Raw genomic sequence first — 20011 nt, forward strand, 5'->3', positions numbered from 1 at the left:
CCCTTCCATGCTAGGTGTGTGCGTGCCGCATGCACCATTGCCGGAGATTTTCCCCTTTGTGGTATCCATTGGGCTGGCTCAAACACCCTCTTGAGCCACATGCTTATACGTCGATATAAGGGGCTCCACTGGCCCTGCACCATCTCAATTCCTACTTGCCATTGACTCTGACAGAGGGGTAGGAGGGTGGTCATGGAATGGACATGAGCAACACATCTCAAAGAACAACAGTTACAGAAGGTTAGTAACAGTTTTTTCTTCTTCAAGTGCTTGCTCATGTCCATTCCATGCTAGGTGACTCACAGTCAGTACCCCAGGAGGTGGGCTCGGAGTTTACAGACATGTTGATTGCTACACTGCTCTTCTGAAACTGGCACTGTCTCAGGCCTGCTGGATGATGGCATAGTGGGACGCAAAGGTATGCACCGAAGATTAGGTCGCAGCTCTGCAGATGTCCTGGATTGAGACCAGCACGAGAAATGCTGTTGACGAAACTTGGACTCTCGTGGAACGAACGATTACAATGGAGGTGGGATATTCACTTACTTGCAGCAAGCCTGAATAGAAGCAGCAGGGCTACTAACGGCTTGACAGGGGAGGCCCCATGAGCTTTGACAGGACCAGGTTTAAGTGCCATGGGGGGGAGGAGTTGGTTTGCAAACTTGAGGATACAGTCTTTCCAAGCCCTTGAGAAATCAGACCGTTATTTCCTGTACCTTAACAGATGAGAGAGCCAGGTCCTGCTGTTTTAAGTGGAGCAAATAGTCCAAGATAGACTGAAGGGAAGATCGAGATGGAAAGAGATCACATTCGGAAGCCCAAAAAGCAAAACATTTCCACTTGCCCAAGTAGGTAGCCTTGGCGGAAGGCTTTCTACAACTTAGCAAGACCTGCCAAACCTGTTCCAAGCAGGGTTGTTCTTCAGGGTTCAGCCATACAGCAGTTAGATGCAGGGAGGCGAGATTCAGATGAAGTAACCGGCTATGGTCTTGTGAAATCAGATGCAGACGGAGCAGGAGAGAGTGGAGCTGCCACCGAGAGGTCCAGGAGCATGCTGAACCAATGCTGGCACAGCCATGCTGGTGCTCTCAAGGTAACTCTTACCTTGTCCAGTTTGACTTTTAGAAGAACCTTGTGAACCAAGGAAATCAGGCGAAAAGCGTACAGTAGGTGGCCAGCCCACAAGAGCAGGGAGGCATCCGAGAGGGAGCCTAAGCTGTGCCCACGCAGCAAACAAGACTGCTGACATTTTCTGTTCTGCCTGTTGGCGAGCAGGTTCACCTGGGGAGGCCCCCCACTTTTGGAAGATGAACCTGGTGACCTCTGGGTGAAGGGACGACACGTGGTGAGAGGAGAAGGATCAGCTGAAGTGATCCACCAATACATTCCAGACTCCCGAGAGATGTGACGCCTTGAGATGGAGTGTCTCACACAGAAGTCCCATAGGTGGACAGCCTCCTGACACAGGGCCAAGGATGGAGCCCTTCCTTGCTTATTGCTATAGAATATGGCCACTGTATTGTCTGCCAGGACTTGTACCACCGTGCCTGAGATCTGGGGAAGGAACAGTTGGCATGCTAAGCGAACCGCCCTGAGCTCCCTGATGTTTATGTGCAGCGGGAGTTCTTCCTGGGATCGAAGGCCCTGAGGTTGTTGAGGTGGGCTCCCCACCCTAAGTCTGACGCATCTGAGACTAAGGATACTGATGGTTGTGGGGTAACAAAGGGCACCCCCATCATTGCCGACCTGGGGTCTTTCCACCAGTGCAGGGAGGCGAGGGCCTGTGAGCACTGAGTTCAAGTGGTGTTTGCTCAGGGAATAAACTGATGCTAGCCACATCTGGAGGGGTCTGAGTCACGTATTGAACCATGTAAGTACAAGCCACCATGTGACCCAGTAGCCTGAGGCACACCCCGAGCTGTTGCGATTGGGTGGACCATGACTTTGGATATCAGGTCTGACTTGGCCTGGAAACGGGCTTCCAGCAGGAAAGCCTGGCTTGGATCGAGTCGAGCACCGCCCTGATAAATTCTATTCTCTGAACCGGGACAAGAATTGACTTCTGCTTGTTTATCAGCAGGCCCAGTGTCCTGAAGGTGACTTGGACTGTGCTAATACTGTTCTGTACTCGAGCCTGTGACCGACCTTTGATCAGCCAGTCATCAAGGTACAGGTAGATTTGTACCATTTGCTGCCTGACTAAGGCTGCTACAACCGCCATTCACTTTGTTAATACCCGTGGGGCTGCCAATAGACCAAAGGGGAAGGCAGTGAATTGAAAGTGGCGCTGACCCACTATAAACCTGAGAAATCTTCTGTGGCCACGGAAGATAGAAATGTGAAAATATGTCTCCTTTAAGTCAAGGGCAGTGTACCGGTCTCTTGGGTCCAGGAGGAAATGATGGAAGCAAGGGAGACCATGTGGAACCTCAATTCATTAAGGTATCTATTGAGGTGATGCTGGTCCAAGATAGGCCGGAGGCCCCCTTTGGGCTTTGGGATTAGGAAGTACTGGGAGTAGAATCCCTTCCCTCTCAAGTCTTGAAGAACTTGCTCCACAGCCCCTATCAGTAGGAAGGATTGCACTTCTTGGACGAGGAGATACTCATGATAAGGGGTCCTGAAAAGGGAGAGTGAGGGGAAGTGGGAGAGAGGTGAGTAGAAGCCGCAGGGTATAACCAGCTGTCACCATGTTGAGGACCCAACAGTCTGATGTTATGAATGACCATGCCAGGCTGAAGAGATAGACAGTCCGAAAATAAAAGGGGAGGCGGATTTGAAACAGTGATGCGTACAGCGCCCTCGGGTGCACCTTCAAAAGGCCAGCTTGGGTCCACCAGAGTATCTCTGAGACCCCCACTGGGAGGCTGAGTTGGGTGGAAGTGGTTGGTACCATCTATAACCCCTCTCTTTTCTTGGAGGCACCAAGAACCAAGGAGACTGCTGGGGCCTAAAGTCCTTTCTGGAAGCAGACAGAGTGTACAGGCCTAAGAAACAGAGTGGCCCTTGAAGCCAGGAACAGCACCTCAAGGTGACTGCAGAGGCCATGGTCTGGGCCACTGAGTCGACAGCGTCCAGAGCCACCTGGAGAGAGGTGCTGGACTCTTGGGGCAGGGAATCTTTGCATTTATTCAGGGAGTCCCATAGATAAAAGTCCTATCTCCCCAGGATTCTTCTCTTGGCAACCACGGGGGAGCGGTACCCGCTTCCGCCTCCATACAGTGACAGGCTCCAGGGACTGGTGGTGTCCTGGAGATCGGGACACTGGGATCCCCTGTTCCCTCCTGCTTCCGGACGCCGGAGCTGGTAGGTGTCCCATTGGCCTTGGTGGGACCGAGAGAGAGAGAGAAGGTCCCTAGCCACCTGAAAAGCCTCTGGAGTCAATGATACTGTCAGTCCACAGGCACCGTAGTGGTCTCCTGGTCTCAGCAGAGAACCCTGCACCAGGCTTAACGCCCTCAGCAGAGTTGATGGTGCCGACATGGGTCCAGGGGCAGAAGAGTGGCCAGGCCTGGGTCTCACTCAACTGCCTTCTCCTTGCTTCTCTCTCGGCCCACTGCTTCTTATGCTTCTTCCTCCACACCGGAGATGGAGAACAGCGCCAGGAAGAGCTCATTGCCGTGGGAGTACTTTGCAGCGACACCAAAGTACTCCGCACTGAAATCGGAGAAGCTCGTCTCTGAGACAGGTCTGAGAGTGGCTTCCCTGGGGATAGCCTTCAGTCTGATGTTCCCGTCTTTTTTGGTGCGGGGTCTGAAGTCCCAACAGACTTGGCTCTTGTCCTTCGTGTGAGTTTTGCCCAGGCACTTTAAGCACCTGGAGTGCAAGTCACTCACGGGCATACGCTTGCCACAGGCGGCACAAGGCTTGAAGCCTGGGGACCGAGGCATGCCCGGCCACTGGGGCAAAGAAGTCCCTCACAATAGGAACTAACTAACTAACTATATATATATATATACACACACACACACACATACACACACACACACACACAACTTGAAATATAGACACTACACTATGATAACTATGAATGTAGAAAAAAGTTTAAAAATCACTGGGAAGAAGCCTTTCCAAAGCAAGAAGGATCGTTCCAGCAACCGTCATGGGCAGTAAGAAGGAACCAAGTGGGTGCTGGGCCGGCAGCGCCCCTTATACCAGCGCATAAGCATGTGGCTCCTGAGGGCGCCAGAGCCGGCCCAACGGATAACACTAAGGGAAAAATCTCTGTCAACAGTGCAAGCGGCGCACCCACACCTAGCATGGAATGGACCTGAGCAACCACTCGAAGAACAACAAAACATTACTATGCTTTCTTTAGCAACAGCACACTAGAGGGGGAAAGAGTCATGTTCCCCCCTCTCTCTCTCTCTCATCCCCTTCTCCTATAGGACAGAACCATCACTGCCAAACTGTTAAATCAACAGCTATCAATAAGGCCTGCTCCCTAAATACAGACCTAAAAAGGAATAATAAAATACCACTTGACGCGTACAGTATCCTTAGTCCATTCTGAGAAATCACTGCACTGAATGCTTCTTTCCCAAGATCACGCTAATAACATAACAGGTATTGAATTTAATTTCCCCCTGTATGTCCCTAAAACTTCTAAACAAAACCAAAGTTAGAATGAGTTTAAGTAGGCAATATGTATGCAATTTTTGAAATGCAAACAGAAATTTAACACAAGAACAACCTGGGTCCACATGCAATTTAATTTCAATACCAAACCTGACAGTAGTGTAGTCTATATCTAGGACTTTGGGGGTAGAGGGAGAGGGAAAAATCAAGTTGTGGTGTTGTTTACCTCCTTCCTCACCAGTAATAGTAACTGACAACAGTTTTAGGATGGTTCAAGGGACAGAACAGAATTCACTTCACTTTTGCATAGCTGAACTGGCACAACATTGCTAAGAGAAGTAAAAATTTGATTACATTAGTAAAGTTAGATGTACACAGCAAGCAGAAATGTTGCATAAAAATTAGGTTTTTTAATATCCACATTTCTGACTTCACGCTGGATATTTTCCATGGTTTTCTGGCCAAATATTAGCCACATATCATTGCAGTCATATTTTCAGGTCTTCTCATGTTTTAATTGCCACTCTGTAGATTGACACTAATTTCTGAGTTGTAATTTGACATTTAATGTTGGTTACTAAATTAGTCTGCAGTTAACTGTTCAGAATTCAAGAAGATGGAAACTGAGTTGTGTAGACACAGTATACTCACACAACTGAAACCAATGAAATTTTAGGGATTAGTTAGGAAGAGACAAACAGCACAGCTTGATTTTTTTCAGATCCTAGATGAAGACTGCAGTGTTGGCAGGTTTGGGATGGGAAGAGGTGGGAAATAATCTTTTGAATTGTAAATTGAGCTAGTTTGCTATGATCCTGCAGACACCAACTCATGAAAATAATCACAGTGACTTCAGTGGCACTATTGATGTGAGCAAGGACTAGCTGCATGACTAAGGGTTTGACGATCAGGCCCTGAGAGGAAAAATAATTATTTCAAGATCAGATGCCAGAGTGAAAAAGAGAAGAAACATGGATTACTTTACACAAACTCTATTGTAATTATGGAGATTAAGTTAATAATGCATAGTGGAGGTATAGCGATCTATAAAAAAAAAATCTACATTTTCATTACTTGTAGTTGAAATATTCAAAATGATGTTTGGAATGTTTCTCAGAGGTCTAGTTCTCGTGTTTATGCAAAAAGTTGAAATTCCTACATACTGTGCACCATGTTACAGTATAAACTTTCATTATACCTACTAAAGCCCCAATCCTGTAAATAGATTCCATGTGGGCTTAAGGGTGTTATGGCAGAGAAGATCAGTTTACAAGAGTAGGGCCCAAGTGACTAGGCTATTAAAACTCTAACTGGCATCTGATTTTGATAAAAAATACAGGCAAGAGTTATGTCTGTAGTCTTTTCAATGAAGAAAGAGATTAGTTTACAGGTTTTACCAGTGATACAATTTTGCAGCTGAATTTTTTTTTAAACAAATACTTTCTGTACTGCATTACAACTGGAGTAATCTGCATATTTATTGTGCTGTACATGATAAAAGCTAAGATGCATTCTCCCCTTTAGGTACCTACTTAATACCCATTAACGTTAATAGGATGTATATGTGCAGGGAAGAAGACAACACTAAATAAAAACAGCTGACTATCATTAGTCTAGGCACCAACCTTTTGAATGATGAGCAATTTTCTCATCATCTAGTTACTAACATCATGAAGCATTCTTTGTCTGGGCAGATCATTAAGAACTACTACAAGATTGTTGAAATATGATTCTGAAACCTTCCAGAAGTTTATGACATTAAATCTTGCACAATAACCAAATCTAGAAAAACTATTTTATTTTTCAGAGTAATGAATTGTGTAAGCAATGTGTGATATTTTCATAATTCATCCATTTTTAAAAAAGCTTCTTATAGCACAGTGCTTTTACTTCCCAATATAACTTTTATAACCCTCAGGGTACAATGTACCTCATGCAGCCAGTGAAGGTGAGAGAGAGACTGATAAAAAGTGTAATTCTCCACTAGAGCAATCAAGCGATTAAAAAAATTAATCATGATTAATCGTGATGTTAAACAATAATAGAATACCATTTAAATATTTTTGGATGTTTTCTATATTTTCAAATATATTGATTTCAATTACAACACAGAATACAAAGTGTACAGTGCTCACTTTATATTTATTTTTATTACAAATATTTGCACTGTAGATAACAAAATAAATAGTATTTTTCAACTCACTGAATACAAGTACTGTAAAAAATAACTGCATTAAAACAAGAACAATATAAAACTTTAGCACCTACAAGTCCACTCAGTCCCACTTCTTGTTCAGCCAATCGCTCAGACAAACAAGTTTGGTTACAATTTGCAGGAGATAATGCTCCCACGTCTTGTTTACAATGTCACCTGAAAGCGAGAACAGGTGTTCACATGTACTGTTATAGCTGGCGTTGCAAGATATTTACATGCCAGATGCACTAAAGAGTCATATGTCCCTTCATGCTTCGACCACCACTCCAAAGGACATAAGTCCATGCTGATGACGGATTCTGTTTGATAACAATCCAAAAGCAGGGCAGACCATTGCATGTTCATTTTATTTATCTGAGTCAGATGCCACCAGCAGAAGGTTAATTTTCTTTTTTGGTGGTTCAGTTTCTGTAGTTTTCACATCAGAGTGTTGCTCTTTTAAGACTTCTGAAAACATGCTCCATACTTCATCCCTCTCAGATTCTGGATGGCACTTCAGATTCTTAAATCTTGGGTCTAGTGCTGTAGCTATTTTTAGAAATCTCACATTGGTACCTTTTTTGCGTTTTGTCAAACCTGCTGTGAAAGCGTTCTTAAAACAAACATATGCTGGGTCATCATCCAAGACTGCTATAACATGAAATATATGGCAGAATGCGGGTAAAACAGAACAATTCTCCCCCAAAGAGTTCAGACACAAATTTAATTAATGAATTATTTTTTTTAACAAGCATTATCAGCACGTCCTCTGGAATGGTGGCCAAAGCATGAAAGGGCATACAAATGTTTAGCATAGTTGGCACATAAATACCTTGCAATGCAGGCTACAAAGGTGCCATGCAAATGCCTGTTCTCACTTTCAGGTGACATTGTAAATAAGACGCAGGCAGCAGTATCTCCCGTAAATGTAAAAAACTTGTTTGTCTTAGCGATTGGCTGTACAAGAAGTAGGACTGAGTGGACTTGTAGGCGTTAAAGTTTTACATCGTTTTGTTTTTGAGTGCAGTTATATAACAACAACAAAAATCTACATTTGTAAGTTACACTTTCATGATAAAGAGATTGCACTACAGTACTTGTATGAGGTGAATTGCAAAATACTATTTCTTTTATCATTTTTACAGTGGATATATTTGTAATCAAATATAATATAAAGTGAGCACTGTACACTTTGTATTCAGTGTTGCAACAGAAATCAATATATTTGAAAAATGTAGAAAAACATCCAAAAATATTTAATAAATTTCAATTGGTATTCTATTGTTTAACAGTGCGATTAATCGTGATTAATTTTTTTAGTTTGTGTGAGTTAACTGCGATTAATCGACAGCCCTGCTCTCCATGTATTTAAACATACTATATAATGAAAGAAGAGATAAATTTGTTTCAGTTTACCTCTCACCAAGATAATCTCCAATTACAGTTTTATTTAGTCCTTCCCCTTTATAGAGGAACTGTGCAATGTCTTCTGGAGTGTTCTGCAGCAGGTCATTTTCTATAAGAAACTGGATCCCCTAGGAAAAGAAATTTAAGAGGAAGAAGAATTATGTTTCCTTTCACAAACATTTATTTGAACACTGTCCAGGATATTTTGGGATGAATACACAGAGATATACATATCCGTACCATTTTCCACATTAAAAGAAAAATCTGTAGATTAAATTAGAGAAATCATTTATCTTTCAGGTAATGAAACTAGACATCTGTTCAGTCAGGTAGGTAATTTATAGAATTAATTTACAGATCAGAAAAAGGAATTCCTAAGGTTGGAAACAGCAGGTGGCAATTTAAATTCCTTACATTTAGAAAGATATTTAATTGAGTAACTATTCCATATTGGCCTTGGGAAGCAAACTGGAAGGGGAGTTAGCATTTAACAAAATTCAAATCAGTCCATGTTACTGCATTAATATCGGACAGAGGGCATAATCTGTGAGATCACATAAAGAGAGATACAGGGACAACATAATTTACTTATCATCATACTACAAGATAAAGCATCTGTTATAATTTGCAATGCCATGACTGAATGCATCAAGTCATTACTTGCAGTAGAAATTATGATTTGAGATAATTAATCCCATTTTGAGAATTTATGGGAAATCTTGGCATTAGGATGGTAATTAATTTCTGTCCCTGTTTGAACTAAACTATTCAAAGAAAGGATCTCATCATGGCAAATAAAGCCCAATGAAGTCAATGAGAGTCTTTCCATTTCATTTAATGAGCTTTCAATCAAGCTCATTCAGAGATGGGCTGAGGAAACAAGAGAGAGTAACCCTAGAGAGAGTCAAGAGACAGGAAAGTTTTGGCTTGTCCATCCTCAGAGGCCTTTTTAGCCTTTGTACTTCCTAAATATTCTCATGAGATAAAGAGTCCTTGATATACAGTTTCTAGGGAAATCCAGAAGGCTTTCTGCAAAGAAATGAGGAAAGGACATTTTCAAAAACTGTATTAACATTATAGAAGTCTTAAGGAATAAAAGGGGTGCTGTGTTAGCTCTTAAAATGATACTCAAGCCCCAAACAGATATTTCGCCAAGACAATATTTCTCTAACAAAAGGTCTTAATTTTTCCATTGCTTTCACAAAATTTATAACAAAATATTGGGAGAAAGTAGCAATTGCAGCTCCATACAACTTTGAGGTCCTGAATTCTATCCATATGTGGAAGAGTTCACTAAATTATTAAAATCTTTGCTACTGAAACACATCCTGAGATTCCACTTGTTATTTTTAGAGATAAAAGCAAAAAACTTCTCCATTTCTGTAAATGGATATTGTTTATTGTTGTTCTCCTCTAGACTTGCAGGACATCCATCATCCTTGAAAAGGTAGGGAGAGGGAGGAAGAAAAAATACTGTACTACTTCTAATTTTACCTTCCACTGTCCAAGCCATTAGTGAAAACATGAAAATATTTTTATGGTTGGTTGATTTAGTTTGTTTTTGCAACAGTACCCTTACCTGCCTGGTAAGGAGGATTAGTTTGCTGACTGCAATCTACTTTAGAAGGGCAAACCTAATGCCATTCAGTCTTGAAGCTTTTTTTTAAGCCAGAAAGACCATTCACTCTCTTGAAGTTTCGCCACTGGAAAAATTACTTTCAGTGTCAGGATAGAACATTGATGTTTGTGACTCTCTTTTCAAATCACAGAGAAAGACATGATTTCTTTGCAAAGAAAATGTTTCAGTTTTATCTTGCTTGATAGTTGGATGTGTTGACTACTTAGCTAGACAAAAAGATGCTCCAAAGAGGAGTAAACGTAGGCAAATAAAATGAACTTTTTGTTTCCAAGAATAAGTTTGGTATATGTCTGAAAAGAGCACTATGACAATTAGGAGATTATTCCAAATTAAGGAATAAATAAGGTTAATCAGGATACAGACATTTTCAGCTTTAAAAAACACAAACCACCACTGAAAGCTATAAATCTGTCAAGCACAGAAAATCCTGTAGGAGTTATACCAATCTCATAGAGCTGGAAGGGACCCCGAGAGGTCATCGAGTCCAGCCCCCTGCCTTCACTAGCAGGACCAAGTACTGATTTTCCCCAGATCCCTAAGTGGCCCCCTCAAGGATTGAACTCATAACCCTGGGTTTAGCAGGCCAATGCTCAAACCACTGAGCTATCCCTCCCCCCCGAGTTCTAAAGGATGCATTCCAGAGGTGTCATAACTGTGGAGTTGTTAAAGCAGTGTTGATTTTTTTCCACTTAAATCAGGATTAAAATCGCTACCATACTTAAATAATTTAATTTTGTCTTTAAAATGTGCCACCATAACTCTTCAGAGGATGATTGAATTTTCTATACTTCTTTGGTCAAAAGACTATTTTAAAATGAGCCCTTTTTGAAAAAAAAAAAGTTTTTAAATCTCTTATAGCTAAAGAACCAGTCCCTATAAACTCCATCATCTCTCTCTCTCTCTCTCTCTTACACACACACACACACACACACACACACACCCACCCACCCACCCACCCACCTCCGGGATAGGATCATTTTCAAAGTTTGAAAGAAACACATGCAATAGAGTTATTCCCCTTATTTGTCACTCTAATTCAGCTCTACAAGGGAAGAGAAGAAAGAACTGCCCAGTTGCCCTATTTCTGTTCTCAAAAATTATTTTCCTATTTCTCTAGTCCTTGTGCCCTGTCCTCACTGACATACTTTACTCTATGCACCTCTGGTCCTCCATCTTTCCATGCTTCATACTCTAATTTGTTAAACCTAGCAGGGGTTATGCTGATTTAAAAGAATGAGCTTCCTTTGATATGAGGGCACAGGACATCCTTTCAGACAAGCGTCAGAAACAACAGCTATGTCAGTAATGAAGCTGCAAGTTCCCTTTCTTTGGCATCTTTAGCGCCTCATTCTTTTTTATGCATCTATGACTGTGTTCAATTCTGGTCGCCTTATCTATAAAGAATATAGCAGAAAGACAATTCCATGAAAAATTATGGAAATTATTAGAGGCCATGAGAAAGCTTTTGTGTGAAGACAGATTGAAAAAGATTGTGAAATGTTTACTTTTAAAAGGGACATGAGAAAGGTATCAAATTAAAGAACAGAACAGAGACAGTAGATCAAGAAGTTCAGTTAAATTGGAAGGATACAAATGTAATTAGCTTGTTAAACTCATTGCCACACAATATCATAGAGGACAGCAAAATTCAACAGAGGACTGGACATCTCTATGGTCAGTAAGGACATCCAGAATTCCATTAGTAAGGTTTTTCAAAAACAAGTTTAGCTAAATCCTGGTTTATAAGCCAACCTCTACTTGAAGGAGTTAGGAAGTAGCTTTCTGTAAGAGCATGTTAATCCTTTACTGTCTACTATAGGGCTTCTTATACCTCTCTCTAAAGCATCTAGTACTAGCCATTGTAAGAAATACAATATTGGACTAGATGGACCACCAGTGTAATCTGCTATGGCACTTGCTATGTTCCCATTATAGACTATAGAACAGTGATTCTCAAACTTTTTTTTTCGTGGACCCCTTGCAAATTGCTGAGGGTCTCAGCGGGCCACTTAATGATCTTCCAAATGTTTGTACCGTTAGCTAACTATTGTAAAGCGCTTCGGATAAAAGAGCTATATAAAAAAAGTTATAATAATTAACGTTTTTGGTTCTACAAATAAAAGCACACAACTCATATTTTAATATCAGTAGCCTTACCTTTCTATGCGATAGATGTGCCTTCTCTCCCTCGCCGTGGCAGCCCCCGAGCTGGGGCTGGGAAGGATGGGGGTCTCTCCCCCACTGCAGCAGCCCCCGGGCTGGGAAGGAGGGCTATCTCTCCCCAGCAGCCACAGCCCTGAATCTGCGGAAAGTAGCCTCTTTCTCTGGCCACCGCAGCCCTACACATCCCAAATTCCCCCACCCCTCTTCTCACTCCACTGCCACCTGCCACCTACCCCCTATTCCCCTCAAGGCTACCACCTCACCTTACGTGTGCGTCTTCTCCAGAGTCCAGGCACCTAATTAGTGGAGCCACACCTGTGCAGCTCCACTAATTAGGTGGGTGACGCTTCATTTTCTCGTGTGCAGCTGCCCAGGTGCGCACCTTAGAGGGAACTATCTGTGGACCACCTGAATGGAGCTCCTGGACCAGTAGTTGTCCGCGGACCACAGTTTGAGAACCTCTGCTATAGAATATGTATTCCCATGGGGAACATATTTTACCATAGAGGTTGGAATTAAAGTTTTGCATTCAGGTGGGATTGTGAGGAATCTGATGTTTGCATTGTGGCTGGACTAGAATGGCATTTTCTTGTGCAGCACAGGAGAAAGTGAGGATGGCCGGGTATTGGAAAGGTGGTATAGTATAAGAGTTGAATTACTGTGATATAAGTTTAATATATTATTTTCTTGATTTTTAATTATTGCATTATTTAAAAATACACTGGCAAAACTAATGTAAAAAGTTAGGGACACTTATGCATGCTAGATTAACAAATTCACTTTCTTACAGAAGCTAGAATAAGTGAAAACTTCCTTTTAGCAGAAAAATTATGCAGAAAGGCCATCAATTCAGGATATAGGCCTTCTAGATCTGATAAAGTAGTCTATTATAGATAACATTATTTCAATATATGTATAGTACCTTACAGAAGGCTGAATGCAGTTATGTGCTGTCTTGTTTTTTCATTACAATTATGTAACAAGTACAGTAGATTCATCATCAGACAATTTTGAATGTATACAGACAATGGCTAGGCGGAATTAGTTATAATCTCCAAAACAGGTCTTAACGTATCTATTTGAATTGAAATATAAGGACATCCCATCAACCCTACCCTTGTCTTCATGAAGCTAATCAGGTTTCTTAGATCTAATAATACCTCTTTTCTGCAAATCCAAATCCTCAAATTACCATCCACAGAAACAGTCATCTTAAATACCCTGCAAACCAGGACTCAATTTCATTTTCCTTTGTAGCAGAAAAGAGGTGATAAAGAATTAAGAGGCAGATAGACAGGAAGAGGAGATTTGTCTGGGACAACAACAGTGTCTGGAAGAAGTGGGTCAAACAGACCACTCAAATACCCCTGCCTCCCACTCTAGACTTTGTCTCTCTCTCTACTGCTTTAGCGTCTGTTGACTAATTTAAGACAGGAGACAGCTGTATTAGTTTGCCTTCTCCACATAAAACACGATTACAAAAATGTATTTATACATTCACTACAAATATTAAATATATTTTTCTTAGTCAGCTATTAATGACTTCAATTAAATCAGCTTTGAATTTCAGTTTATATTTTAGAGTTAATCATAAAGTTTTATACCTCCCAAGAAGAACTGTCTTTCGAGATCCACCACAGACAATGTGTATCAAGCCCCAGCTATGATTTCATACTTCAAATTCACATACTGTGGTGCTTTTCACACAAAACCCAAAAGCATTTTATAAACTTTACAGATATAGAGCCCTGTTCACATGAGATCAAAGCTAAACTGGTTTTGAAAAGATATATACAATAACACCATGTAACTGCATCAAATGAAACAATTTTCAAATCCAGTTCAGTGTACCCATGGAACAAATCAGCAAACAAAGTCAAATATAATAAACTCTTACCCACAAAAGGTTCAATTAGGATGGGTAACAAATTAGCCGGATTTGAAAATTGCATAGCACCAATTTAAACTAGGAGTTCGCAGATACTTTGAATAGAGTGGATCCCATCCAATAAAAAGACCATTCTGTGAAGTCACCTCCCCTTCCATTTGTGCTCACACAATTATCCTACTTATTTCACATTCCTGATCATGCAGTCTGCCTTCTCTCCTATTTGTGATCAAAAACAATATTCCTGTTGCAACAATAGCAAATTACTTCTATGGAAGAGCAACATTAGGAAAGTATTTAATGTATTTTTAACTCCCGTGAATTCAACATAGCACTTGCAAAGATAAGCCAGCACCATGTGACCACCCAGTTCTTGCAGACCACCGCTGTTTCACAGACCACAGCTTCAAAGTGCTGATGTAAACCCATTTCCCACAGATAAAGAATGTTATAGTAATAATGTGGCCAGGACTTCTACACATAGGAATAATTTCACCCACCTGTGAACTATAGCCATCACTGCAAGAAAAGTACCTGAACTCATTTTTCAATTTGGCCACAAACCTTCTAGGCAGTAAAATAACAGGACACCTGAAAGCATGGCACCCCAAAACAAAAACAGAAAGGAGTAAAAAAAAAAAAAAAAAAAAAAACAACAACCACCCACCAAAAGATACAGGTGAAAAAGAGGAAACTATGGTCCATTAATCTAAATAAGATTATTTAGAAGAAAAAGACAATTTATAGGTTATAATAGCCTAAGTAACATACAGAGTTCTTAATTGAAAACACTGCTGTAAGTGAACCATTAAGTCATCCAAATATATTCAAGTTCAACATTCTTGAGAAGGAATCGTATCAAAAACTAGCACAGTGACCCCAAGCTTTAGTAAGGAAGATTTTGGGGGGAAAAATATTATGTTAATATAGATATCATTCAGCTACTCAAAATCCAGTCCCAATGAACTCAGAAAGCAGTAAACAATACATCAGGGAAAATACACAATGGAAATTAGGAAGGGTAAAGAAGGGATTTGAAGAGCAATTAGCCAGATATGTTAAAGCAACAAGAAATTCTCAGTTTATCAGGAGGAGACACCTGCAAGAGAATTGGTGAGTCCTGGACTATGAGGGGGAAAAGGGAACAATTAAGGAAAATAAGGACATTGCAGAGAAGCTAAATGATGTCTTCACATCAGTCTTAACCCTACACATACATTTCTTCAAATAATAAGCTAAGAAATATTTTTTTAAAGTGATGACTATGTTTCTACTTGCAATTATTTGTGTAAGTGCTATTTATGAATGCACATAATTGAACATTAGCATTTGTGTATATAAATGTAGTGGTTTATATGAGCAGTTAATTGTGAGCACAAATTAAAAAGCCAGGTAGGAGACTATATAACAAAGGGCTCCAAACTTCTGACCAAACTGTAAAATATTTTTAGGACTGAATTTAGCACATCAACACAGAATATCTCCATCGAGTGTTATCAGGTCTCTATGCAAGCGTGCCACAATGAGTATACTGACAAACTTACCTACCGTATTTAAAATTCTGACTACAAGAAAGATGTTTGCTCTAATAGATATATAATTTACTATTATTCTTTTCATTATCATTGTAGTAAAGGGTGGAGACAGTTAGATTTTGGGCCCATCTTCATGATGATTTTGCAAGACCATAAAAGTGTCCTGATGAATGTTTGGGGAGTTTTAAAATGCACCGTTTAATTTAACTTTAGTTGATTACCACCAGTATGGTCTGCACTTGCCAAAAATAATATCATTAACAATAACTTAAATCCTGACAAATACAAATTGTACTACCTTCTTAGGGTCCATGTTGAATTTCTTCCTTCCCATAGCTATTTGCTTATTTCTCTGTGTAGTTTTGCTATTCATTTGGAAGACACAAAAAAAAAAAAAAAATTATCAGCTGCTCTTGCTGAACGCAATAATTTAAACTCTCTGACTTTATTTATATTTTCAACTTTGCTTTTAATATTTTATTTTTATATAGTAAAAAAAAAAAAATCATAGTAGCATAAGGCATTTACTTCCAAAAAGTGACAACCAAAAATAGTCTATTATTTAAAATCATTTTACAAAGAGGACCCACTAGTTATCACAGTTTCACAGGATCACAGGTATTACCTATGGAATATTCTATCAGATCACTAAGTCCATCTTTCTGCAAGGGCAAAATAAAAGCTGTATGATATCTAAATGGATTCTGCAGTTCTTAAAACAAGCCAAGCAAAGATTTATAAATATCCAGTTTTTGGTAACACAAGCAATTTTTGTTTCCTGTTCCTGAAACACCTTTGCCAGTATCTTATTACTGAGTGGAATGCTTGTCAGAGTTACTTACCTTTCTTCTACACTAGTCAGATTATCAATTTCTGTCATAACCTCTGCTATTTCAAATTTTAACCTCTGCCAAAAGAAGGAAAGGAAAGTAAGTTAACCAATCAGTATTAAAGCATTTTTAAAGATATTCACTCTGCCATAAACAAAGTTAATGTGATCAATGTAGATTTCATTTTATTTATGAGTCAGTAGAGCTGTGAGAGAATTGCACAACCAGGGCTCGCTAGAATTAGTATTAAAAAAGAGCAGAGCCCTCTATTCTAGCTTGAAAACTCAATGTGGAAAAGAGAGGCTCTACTGAAAATCTTGCTTAGGACATCCTAATAGTAATATGACTAGATTAGCAAGGAAAGGAAGGAGGAAAAGGCCACAGATCATGTGCAAAGATGGTGAGCTGAAGATATCATACTTTTCTAGATGTGGTCCCTACTCTTCCCTTTTATTACTGGCCTTTGCAAAAGTGAATCATAATGTGGTGAGGGTTTTCTGCAATAAATAGCAGTGGGATTTTTTGTGCTATCCAAACAGGAATCAATAAAAGTTGTTGCCCATTTGGGATATATGGTTTGAACTTTACACCAGCATTAATTCATAGATAGACATTTGTATCTTGTCACTAGAACTCTACTGGGCTCTCTTGTCACTGAGCTCTACTCAGACCATTAGATCCAAAAACCTCCTCCCAAAAGCAACTTATGCTGAGATTCTGTTCTGACTCTCAGTCCAAAATTCACTGCTTAGGGCCATCTCTCCTGGCCACTGATGCCAAGTTCTTAATCTTTCATAGTGTATTTCTCTTATCCTTTTTCATAGTCTCATTGCCAATACAAGTATTATAAGTTTCAGTATGAAAATTCCCTGCTCCAATATCTCAATTCACTACTTCCCACAATCATCTCCAGTATTTCTGTATATGAAGTATTAACTATACAAATGAAGTGTATGTAGATACACACAATGTATTATACAGATTCAGGGTAAAATTTTCAAAAGTGCTTGAATGACTTAGGAATTTAAGGACTTGTCTACAAAATTAGTTTACAGCAAGTTGCAGTGTGAATCTAGCCCACACTAGCCTGCCACGGACTGACTAACTGTTTATAATGTGTTTTAATCTATTCCTCTCTGAAACATGACTAGTTAGATCAAAGAGCATCAAACTGTTAATGCGTGTCAGCACAGTGCACATGAACAATTAGTCTGCAGCATGGTAGTGCAGAATAGATTCACACCCCAGTTTGCCGTGAAATCATTCATGTAGACAAGCCTTAAGTCTCACTGAAAGTCAGTAAGATTTAGGTTCTTAAATCACTAAGTAAAATTTTCAAAAACGCTTAAATGACTTAAGAATCTAAACTTAATTAACTTTCAAGTCACTTAAGTGCTTTTGAAAATGTTACAAACAATATATAATTATAAATACATCATAACATATTGCTATAACATTAAATGTACTGAGGTAGTCTTCTTTGCATCTTTATCTGACAGATAAATAAATTACCTCAATATCATCAATTAGTTCTTTTTTCCTGCGACGAATGTTTAAAAGTTCTTCTCTCTCTTCTATGGAGAGATCATCCGGTACTGAAAATAAAGCAAATTTATATACTATTATCAATCACAGACAAATTAAAGAAAAGCAATTTTTACAAGAAAATGCTTTAGCTAAAAATGAGTGAAAAAATGGCATATACCCATTGTTACTGAACTTCCTCTTTATAAATCATAACTAAGGCAATTCATTGAATTAACATCACCCCCAAAAGATTCTAGTGTTCAAAGAAAGCAATACAGCTGTTGGGGACTCATTATCATATAATGGGTTTTATGACTTGGGTCTACACTTAAGTGGCCAAATTCATAAAAGAAATCATTGGAATTATACCAGCGATGGGCCAAAGTTGTTCCTATTTTTTAAAAAAGGAGATTCCTAAAATTACCCTATGTAGGTTTACAAAATGTATTATGACTTGTAAAGTACATATATTCATCAAATCTTTCAGGAAATAATTACAATATTTATATATAGACTCCTTATGGAGATGTGGTCTGAAATCAGCCCCAGGATACAGGATTAAATTTTATTTGGTTGCTTTGTATGGCAGGTACTGTACTTGCAATACTGCTGACATCTTTAATATCAATTACTTTTATCAGCAGGTAATGTTTTTATTCATTACAGATAAGGACACAGTTGGAAAACATTAACATGGCATCTCATATATTCAGTGTTTTACAATAACATTTTTTAAAGTTTGCCATATTTAAAACAACTTCTCTCAACTGTTTACTTAGTTATACTGAAATAAGAGTGCTACCCTGCTGATAAAAGTAATTGCTACTGAAGATGCAAGCACAATGCTGTATATATCTGCAGCTGAACCTCAGCCCACCACTACTTCCCCTGTTGCCCTTGTCTGGCAGGCAGGAAACCTGAGGTATTGCTCCAATAATATCTCAGCTGTTTTCTGGGCAATCAGATTTTTCCTTGCCTGTTAGTAAGCATCCTAGGCAGGGGCTGCATCTCATTTGTTTGTACTACACTAAAGACATTGTCAGTGCTCAATAAGCAACAGTATTCACACTTCTTTCTGATTTTCATGTACTGTGGTTAACAGTTTGAATGCTAGCTGTTCTCAAGGAAATGTTTTTGTTTTAATTAAGATGACAAAGCAGCTTGCCTCACAAGCTCAGTAAAATGCAACTATTACAATAATTAGCAAGGGTTCTGCACCAAGTGAGATGTGTGACAAATGTAGTAATTTTAAATGGCAAAAGCCTTCTCCTTTTCTAATGCACATGCATTTAGCAGGCAGACCAGAAACAAAGATTTGGGTTTATTTTTAAATATATTTGAAATTTGAAGTATATCTTCTTCTGATAGTCAATGGTCAAGCTCCAATTGTAAAAGTTTGCAATTTTTTTATATATATTCTCAACAGAATACAAAATTAAAATGGCAACATTGTCTATAAGCCACTACTAACAAGTGATCTCATTTAACTGTTCCAGGTACAAACATGATTATATTACTTTCAATTTAGGAAATGGTCAAGTCTTTTGTTAAAAAAAAAAAAGTTTTTTTTGCCTGTTTTTTCCCCTATATATTTCTCACTGGAAACCCATCCCCTCTTAAAAAATTTTCTCAGAACAGATACTGACACATCTGAAACACAGGATCATTCATTTTACATCAGGCTTTACAAAGAGATAGGTTCCTGGGTCAGTGGTTTTGTTCAGTGATGTGTGGTTGCTGGTGAGTATTTGCTTTAGGTTGGAGGGTTGTCTGTAAGCGAGGACACCAGCAACCACACATCACTGAACAAAACCACTGACCCAGGAACCTATCCTTGTAACAAAGCCCGATGCCAACTCTGTCCACATATCTATTCAAGTGACATCATCATAGGACCTAATCACATCAGCCGTACCATCAGGGGCTCGTTCACCTGCACATCTACCAATGTGATATATGCCATCATGTGCCAGCAATGCCCCTCTGCCATGTACATTGGCCAAACTGGACAGTCTCTACGCAAAAGAATTAATGGACACAAATCTGACATCAGGAATCATAATACTCAAAAACCAGTGGGAGAACACTTTAACCTGTCTGGTCATTCAATGACAGACCTGCGGATGGCTATATTATAACAGAAAAACTTCAAAAACAGACTCCAACGAGAGACTGCTGAGCTGGAATTGATATGCAAACTAGACACAATCAACTCAGGATTGAATAAGGACTGGGAATGGCTGAGCCATT

The 20011-nt window shown here is 39.5% G+C and overlaps 1 protein-coding gene across 5 annotated transcripts in view; it reads right to left on the reverse strand.

Moving 5' to 3' along the window:
* The window catches only part of CYTH3 (cytohesin 3), a 102981-nt gene that overhangs the window by 29446 nt on the left and 53524 nt on the right, over positions 1–20011 (reverse strand). For all 5 annotated transcript variants that reach the window (XR_004647494.1, XM_034784227.1, XM_034784228.1 and 2 more), the window contains 4 exons: positions 17747–17829; positions 16247–16311; positions 15703–15769; positions 8189–8307 (listed from right to left, as the gene is read on the reverse strand). Coding sequence is in view for 4 of the 5 variants with exons in the window: in XM_034784227.1 (XP_034640118.1) it covers positions 8189–8307; positions 15703–15769; positions 16247–16311; positions 17747–17829 (334 nt within the window). In the remaining variant the exon portion in view is untranslated. The remainder of the gene's footprint in view (positions 1–8188; positions 8308–15702; positions 15770–16246; positions 16312–17746; positions 17830–20011) is intronic.

The sequence above is a fragment of the Trachemys scripta genome, chromosome 10 (genome assembly GCF_013100865.1).
Source record: "Trachemys scripta elegans isolate TJP31775 chromosome 10, CAS_Tse_1.0, whole genome shotgun sequence".
In the NCBI taxonomy this organism is placed as follows: domain Eukaryota; kingdom Metazoa; phylum Chordata; order Testudines; family Emydidae; genus Trachemys; species Trachemys scripta.